The sequence below is a fragment of the Poecilia formosa genome, unplaced genomic scaffold, assembly GCF_000485575.1.
Source record: "Poecilia formosa unplaced genomic scaffold, Poecilia_formosa-5.1.2 Scaffold103, whole genome shotgun sequence".
NCBI lineage: Eukaryota > Metazoa > Chordata > Actinopteri > Cyprinodontiformes > Poeciliidae > Poecilia > Poecilia formosa.
Genome location: NW_006800042.1, coordinates 1,233,296 through 1,241,794, shown reverse-complemented (window position 1 = coordinate 1,241,794; position 8,499 = coordinate 1,233,296). Strand labels below are relative to the sequence as shown.

General features: G+C 40.5%; 1 protein-coding gene across 3 annotated transcripts in view; it reads left to right on the top strand.

Annotated features, from left to right (window-relative positions):
• The window catches only part of dnajb5 (DnaJ heat shock protein family (Hsp40) member B5), a 15,754-nt gene that overhangs the window by 4,164 nt on the left and 3,091 nt on the right, over positions 1–8,499 (top strand). For all 3 annotated transcript variants that reach the window (XM_007559250.2, XM_007559248.2, XM_016674882.1), the window contains exons 3-4: positions 1,101–1,765; positions 8,013–8,499. The exon at positions 8,013–8,499 is cut by the window's right edge and continues 3,091 nt beyond it. In XM_007559250.2, the coding sequence (XP_007559312.1) occupies positions 1,101–1,765; positions 8,013–8,246 (899 nt within the window). In that variant the 3' untranslated portion in view covers positions 8,247–8,499. The remainder of the gene's footprint in view (positions 1–1,100; positions 1,766–8,012) is intronic.

Here is an 8,499-nt window from a genome sequence, read left to right as displayed (position 1 = left end):
TGTGTGTGTGTGTGTGTGTGTGTGTGTGTGTGTGTGTGTGTGCGAGTTCCCTGACAGACAGATGGCTCGAGATCATGATGCTGCTGCGATATGAATAGCGGCAACTGCTGTAGTTTGCATTTGTGGGCGTTTTGTGCATGCATGTGTGTATTTGTGTGAGCTTGTTGCTCCCAATGACCTCGTATTTCAGTCGCTGTTGCTCCATTGGCAGCACTGCTTGAAGGTTGGTGATGCTGTGGGATTTTTTTCCCCGCCTACGATGGTTTATTCTCTCTGTTTTTTGAGAGAGATCCTCTGTCTGGCGTCTGATTTTATACAGACTTCCAAAACGTTTTTTTTAATTATTATTATTTAAAATATACATGTTTTCAGGTCATTTTTCTACAATTTTTTCCTCTGAAGTTTTAATATAGGTTTGGACATTTTAGTACAAAATATTTACCTATCTTATCTGTAGGTACCACAAATTTCAAAACAACACAACACTGAAGCAAACTCCTGTTTTTGGCTTCTCTACTAACTTCTAAACTTTTATTGCATACAATAAAACAAGACAGAAATACTGAAAGTTGACACTGACTTAAAATATGCAGTGAGGGAATGTTTCTACACCTTTTTCATTCATGAAATCAAAATAGGTCCAAGTGGCCTCCATATAATTCAGGTCATGAAAGGGTTAACGCTCAGAGGCCCAGGTTAGGTAAACATGAATTTAAAGGTAGTCCAAAAAGTGATGAAAAGACTTTTTCTAAAATTTTGAATGCATCTGTATTCAGTCTATATGTTAAAAACCCCAAATCTGATGGGTGAAATGTTAAAATCAACATTTGACGGGTAAAATTAAAGCTAAAGAATGTAAGAGAAATAGGCCTTTAGAAAACTAAAGACAAGAAAAGTCAGAAAATCAAAAATTTTTTCATTCTAAATTTTACTTTTTTTTTCATACTTATACACACGGTAATAAAAATATGATACCGTTCCAGGGTGTTTGATGTTGGGGTCAGAGCTATGTGTGTGTTAGAAGATGTTCACAGTTTGCACGGGGTTTTTAATGTGTGTTTGTACAGTCAGTCGTTTCTTAGCCCTCTGATCTGTTGCAGGTTTGAAGACAGGAGGCAACAGCTCTTCTGGCGCTCCTGGCAGCTCGACGCACCACTACACTTTCCATGGAGACCCCCACGCCACCTTTGCCTCGTTCTTCGGGGGCTCCAACCCCTTCGACATGTTCTTTGGCTCCAGCCGCAGCCACAGCCGCTCCAACGGTTTCCCCTTCCACAACGACCACAGCAACGGCACAGAGCAGGACACGGAAATGGATGAGGATGACCCCTTTGCTCATTTTGGGAGACAGTTTGGCTTTCCCGGAGGAATGAACAATGGCTTCCCAGGGGAGGGCCGCAGGAGGAGGGGGCCAACCCCGTCGGAACGCCTGGGCACCAACCGGAAGCACCAGGACGCGCCGGTGGTCCACGAGCTGAAGGTCTCACTGGAGGAGATCTTCCACGGCTGCACCAAACGCATGAAGATCACCCGCCGCAGGCTGAATCCAGACGGGAGGAGCATGAGAACGGAGGACAAGATCCTCAACATCGTCATCAAGAAGGGCTGGAAGGAGGGGACCAAGATTACTTTCCCAAAGGAGGGGGACGAGACCCCTGAGAACATTCCTGCCGACATAGTGTTTGTGCTTAAAGACAAGGGGCATGCCCACTTCAAAAGAGACGGTTCCAATATCATTTATAACTGCAAGATAACCCTAAAAGAGGTACGTCCAACTTATTTCAACTCTGTTTGTCTCCTCATGTTGCAGCTCTACCCACAGATTAGTTGCTAATTCTTTAGAGGGATTTTGATTCCCGGTGAATCCAGTCAGGCAAACACTCACTTCAGCTGGGAAGTTTTGGAACAGAAATGCCTCAAACAGTGACTTTCTAAAGCTTTTCTGCATTTGTCAACTTCAACCACACAATTTAGAAGGACTTATTGGGATTTTATGTGGTAGATTAACATTAAGGAGTTAATGTTAAATGTGAAGTAAGGAGAAATATTATTTTACAAAGAAAAATTGTTTGCTAATTTAAGTCAGGTATGTAGAGTAAAACAAAAATCTAAAAGATGTCGGTCATGTTTTAGATGAAGGACTGGAGTCTCCCATCTTTGATAAAAAAAAAAGAATATTCCCAAACTTTAAACATCTTAATCACAATAAAAGTCAAACCTGCCAATAGATGAGTATCCAGCTCAACTGACCGAACAGGAAAGGACAGCATTAATCAAAGAAGAAGCTGAGAAGCTCCTGTGATCCACAACTTGGGTGTGAAAATATTACTCACCTACAATAAGAAGTTTAGAATGGCCTAGTCAATGTCCAGGAACCTGCAGCTGATATTGCAGTGACAGATGGTTCTATGAACCGCTGAATTAAGTATTCTGCATACAAATGTGAGCCTCTAACCTTTTTTAAAGTATTTTTTAAATGAATTTATTTGAGAGAGCAAGTATGAAAAACAAGTATGACTTTCTGTTCCTCCAAAACTAAACTAATTTATGTTGATCTGTCACGGCGATCTGAAACCTGCGACTATGGAGTCACATTTGACTTTCCACAATGGCTCTTAGTAACTTTGACTGACAATTAAAAGGAACCAGCTATTGTTTTTAAACAACAAATATAACAACAAATGCAGGTTTTAACCATTGCATTTTTTCCTGGAATATTTGCACAGGATTCCCACAAAGTACAAGTAATACGTTTTTAGATCTCTTTTTCTTGTCAATAGGTTGAAATCTATGTGCTTTAAAATAATAATAATAATAATAATAATAATAATAATAATAATAATCCAGATTTATGTTTGTTTTCTTCAGAACCTAAAAATAGAAATGAAACACTTCTTTAAAAATTATAATATGTACATATTTGTCTAAAAAGTTGTCTTTTTTCAAAAAGTCACGTGACATTTAATGCTCTAAAGTTTTATTTGGCTAACCTGAGAGCAAAACGGCTCTTTAGTTTGCAAACTCTTGGTCTACGACATAAGATTTTAATAAAACACTTTATATTTGTGGTTGCTACGTGAGAAAATGTATAAGCGCTGAAGGCTTGTGAATAATCCTACAGTGCACTTTATTCCTGGATGCGTTCATTGCATGTGGTCATTGCTGGAGGACAGGATCAGTCGGAGCAGTCTCTGCCACCCACATGTGAGAGAGGAAGCAGGAATGTGGTGTCCTGATGTGACAGGCATAGAACCACCATCCTCATTCGTTATGTGCATCAGCATGAAATCATATGCATAAACACCTAAGACAGCACACAAGTATTCACCGCCTGCAAACACGTTCAGATAAAGATGGATCGTAGTGTTACATTGGTGACAATCCCAGCTTCTATTATTGCATCTGGCAGGATATTTAATTGGCCGCTCCTACAGTGTGGAGGGCACTGGGTGCTCCGCCGCTTTAGTGTTTCCATTAAGGCTGCCACGTCCTGACAGTCAACCTGATGGTGGGTTCGCTGAGAGCACCAGGGATGTCAGTGCTGTTCTTTTTTCTCAGCTTAAGCCAATTTTTACGGTTTTGCTGTAAACTTTTCCAAATAACCAGCTACGTAATGGAGCAATGGCCTCACACAGCAACTCTGCACAGACTAGAGCGCATTGGAGTTTATTGAGTCATATTTAAAGCTGGAGATGTTGTTTAATCAAACCTGCAAGCGGTTAAGTTTGCACTTTGCAACTCCCACAGCTAAAACCGTCTCATCTTTCCACGGCCAGATAAGAGACTTAAGTCTGGTGGAGTTAAACATGAGACGAGGCAGAGTAGGGGAAATGTTTTCTGGGGTGGGGGCTGCATCCTGGGAGTTTTAGGGAAGTGGGTCAGATGATTTAGTTTCCTAAGCAAAAATGAGCTCGTATATCTCTCCTCCTCCTGCTCTGCTTTCTTCAAAAAATGCCGAGGAATGCTGCAGCGAAAAACCCCAGCTTCAAATGCGAGCTGCACACACTCCAATCTATCAAAGTGTGAAATATGTCATGCAACGCATAAAACAAGTTCTGTCACAGGGAATAATTGCTGCCATAAATAAAAGCCAGCTTATTGTTTCTAAGGAGCAAAACAGAACCGTTTGGATGTGTTGATGTTCGAGGTTTGAGTATTAAATATTATGTCATATTTTGACAGCTGGATTCTTCCCTAGCTATGAGGTTGCTCAGTTTTGTTTTCTGCCAGAAGCATCCCTCGGTAGGCAGCTTAGTTTAGTGCTGCCAATTCTGCTTTACCACGCTGTGACACTCATGGGAGACGTTCCTCCCTGCAGCATCTCCAAAAGCCACAAGCTACAGGAGACGTAGCTCAAATCTGACACTCTGATTTCTCTAGAAGCAAATTCTTTCCAAACCCATAGGAGGCCAGAATGTAGCGATGATAATGGCTCAGTGCGCTCCAGTCAAAATCGGACGTTTGTCTTCCATCAACTTAATAGCCGCTGATGCGGATGTTGAATCTTTTCTAGTAGATTGTGTGCTTGAATGGACAGTTCTGGATTTTTGAACTGATATTTTGTTAAGCTCTTACCTGCAGTAGAGATTTCTCATAGCATTTCCATTAGTGTAGATCCAGATTAGTTGGACTCAGTGGCTGAAGGTAACTGCTTGTTCCACAGGAACCAAGACCAAAGTAAACTTTTACCATCTTTAAGCAACTCTAGTGTCAAAATAGTCAAAGCAAACGATGAATATGATGCTGTATGTCATTTGATATTTCTGAATCAGTCTGTATTGAACAACTTATTTTTGTCAAGGGGAAAAAAAAAGTATCTAAAAATTTAAAGAAAATCTCACAAGTCAATGCAGAGCCAAATTACAAGGTGTGGACAAAAACTGATTGCACAGCATAAATAATGTATTAAAAGTTTTTATTCCATCTCTATGCAAGTAAAAGAAAAAAAAACAGAGTTTAACGCTGGCTTCTCTTTTCTTTTTAGTTTGTTAAACCTTCTTAAAGTCTTAAGAAGGTTAAGACTTTGTAGTTGTCATGCAGTAGAGCCACTTTTCTGCTCCTTTAGTAGTACTTAGCCAAGAAATTACCTCCCTGATAAAGAAAACGCATGTCAAATGTACAAAATGGGATCTTTTGTAGCGTGTTTCAATGCTCCTTTCTGCTTCAGACCGTCTCCCCCACAGTTCACAGAAAGCTTGAACTCAGGTCATGTTGTAAGGCAGCTCTGTGTGGTTTAGTGATGTTGTTTGCAGCTATGGATTTAAAATGTTACCGTGACGTTTTACTCACTGCGATGAACGAAAAAGTGGTAATAAAAAGTACTTTTAATGCATCTGTCACTGCACGTAGCCTGGGATACAAAAACACAAATATTACTCTAAAAATAGACAAACCACAGCCTTCGTCAAACAAGCTCCTTCACCACCTCATTTACATTAAGCAGTAATGTATTGCTAAGCAAAAAATAAATGAATGAATTCAATGTTCTTCAAATATATTGATGTTTATTAATGATTTCATTAAACCTGCAGTGGAAGATCATAGTTTAAACAGTTGCAGTATGAATCTCAACCTACTGTCTGTTTTGATAACAAACTACAATTTAAAAAAATGATCGCAATAAATCATTGTTCTGAGTAATATTTCTTCCCCCAGTTATAAGTGATAATTATCCATTCCTGCTTCTGAGAGCTACTTTACTAATGCATTAATTACCACTTCAACGTTTTCGTGACATACTGTTTTTACTGTTTAAGACACGTACAGAGACTAAAACGTGTAAAGTAGAACGAATGCCTGCTGTAAAAGTAAAGCACTGTATAAAATTAAACTACCGTATCAGTTTAAGTGAATGCTGTTTTGCCTTCATTTACTTCTCTGCAGCTATTGTGAACAGAAACACTTGGCATGTTCTGTTCTCAGTACACTTTTGAAAGAGGTGGCGCTGCACCTCCTTCTTCAGTTTCCTGTGTAAATCGTCGTCAACGCCAGTCAACATCTTTGAGAGGACGCTTTCGGTTAAGAGGATATTTATCGGTTGCATCCTGAAGCAAACACGAAACAGAATTTTTAGGTTTAATAAGCAGGAAGGATGTTTGGCTCTGAGAAAATCTTGAGTTTCCTTTCTGTAAAAAAGTGTCAGTGTTTGTTTTGTATGTGCCAGTCTCTGTGGTGCTGCTGTCTGAGCAGAGCCTTATGCAATCATTGATCAGATGGCGGTGTGCTCCCAGTGTTATGGCAACCTGTGTCTGTGTGTAAGATCTGCGTTAGTGAATGAAAGTGTTCAGAACTGGAGGATGAGTCTCGGAGGCAGCCAAAAGGCCAGGTCAAAGGGCAACATATGCATTGGGTGACAGGACGCTGATGTCATGGCTGGAAAAACGCTGTCTGTGCTCTGAGACGGCTGCTCCGCTTGACCCAAAAGTCAATGGTCCATATTTACTTTCTATCAGACAGAACAAGGAAACCCAACAACGCTCCCAACAGAACATTTAGCAAGTACAGACATAGATGTGCTGAGAGGTTACGCCTGTGCAAAGACACAATTGACACTATGAAAAGCTGGCAGAGTGGAAGTTAATAGTACTTGGAAATTAGTTTATTTTCTTTAATGTTTTGCATTATGAATTTGCTCCAGGATTCTGCGGGACAAAAACAACTCCGTATTGATTATAGTAATTATGAAATTGCTTATTTTAAAGTTTGTAGACTATCTGTGAGCCACCTGACTCCGTATCAGTGACCTCTTATGGCTCATATCTTTCTCCTGAACAACGATTAAACCTTTGTGTAGGTGACAACATAACATTATTTGTTAAGTATGATGTTTTTGGTCTTATTCAAATGTTCTGATCAATTGAACTCTGAGTTGTCATGACCTGTAACCTACTTAAAATACATTAGTCTATATTTAGTGAATACATACACAAGTTTCACTTTTTATATTTAATTACTTAAACATTAAATTACGTCACAAAAATGCCCATTTTCTTTTTGGTATATATATAAAATCCAAAATATTGTCAATCCAGTTCCTCTCATATGGTCAGATTCAGATGTCATTATTTACCAATACTATTAAACTTAATTATGACAATTATTATATTATTTGGTAAAAAGAAATATTTTAGACATTTTGTACCTATTATTTTGTCTATCTTAGAATGAGTCTGTATTTTTACATATACATTTCAAAGTTACTATTTTGTTTATTTACTCTTAACTCTCCTGACCCGAACCTTTCGGATTTGTAACTGTGTGCTCATCTCCATCTGTGTCTCTTCACACCTGGCTTTTTAATTTTTTTTATTTTACTGCTTTTCTTTGTAGCAGTTGCTTCTAAGTGTTACATAAAGTCTGTTGTTCATTCAGCTATTCAGTCACACAGTTAAAAATAGTTGTTTCTGTTCAGCCTTAATATCCCGAAAGATGCCCACCACAAAGCCTGTGAAGTCGTTAAAACCCACATGTCTCTGGATTCATGGTACATTGTGATAAGGAGGTTATGCTTGTGTGCGCGTGCGTGCGTGCGTGCGTGCGTGTGTGTGTGTTTGTGCCGCCAGGCATGACTGTGTGGATCTGACAAGCCCTCCAACTATTCACGAGCTCAACCGATTCCTGCCTCACTTCATTAGTCCAAAATATGAGGGTGCTGCTAAAATTAGTCCCCAGTGCAACGCTGACACACTTGTGCACTCACACAAAACACAAAGACCTGAAAACCTTTCCGATGCCAAGATCCTAATGTTCTTTTCCAGAGGTGGTTCTCCAGACCCGGCGGGAGCTGTAGTCCAAGCTAAGTGATCTTTTAGAGAGGAACACTCTCTGTTTTCCACACACACAGCACAGAAAACACAGCAGCATGATGTTGTGCTTTGGGGATGTCAGTGGGGGGAGGGAGATAAACTCCAGTTTTACCTCATGGAAACATTAGGTCATTAGGATATTCATGGCTCTGGAATTCATTTCTTTCTATAGACTTTAACCCTCTGCGTTTCCTCTCTCTTTTCCAGGCGCTGTGTGGCTGCACTGTTAGTATTCCCACGCTGGAAAACCGCGTCATCTCGCTCCCTTGCCACGACATCATCAAGCCAGGAACGTTGAAGCGGGTCAGGGGGGAAGGTCTGCCTTTCCCCAAGAACCCGTCGCAGCGTGGTGACCTCATCGTGGAGTTTTCTGTTCGTTTTCCTGACAGGATCCCCCCGCAGTCCCGAGAGATTATCAGACAGCACCTCCCCCAGTCGTAGGAGGACCTCTGAGCCTTCCACCGGCAAATAAAACTACCCCTCATACATCCTCATCTACTCCTCCCATATATGGTAGTGACGGTTTTAATGTCCTGTGTTGATGATGCACACAACATCTTAGACGGACAGACAAAGACTGAGAGGATCAGGATTTAATTTAGCTTTGTATGTGCTGTCTTTTGGTCCAAGCACACACACGCGCACACGCACCCACACACACACACCCACACACACACACCCACACACACACACC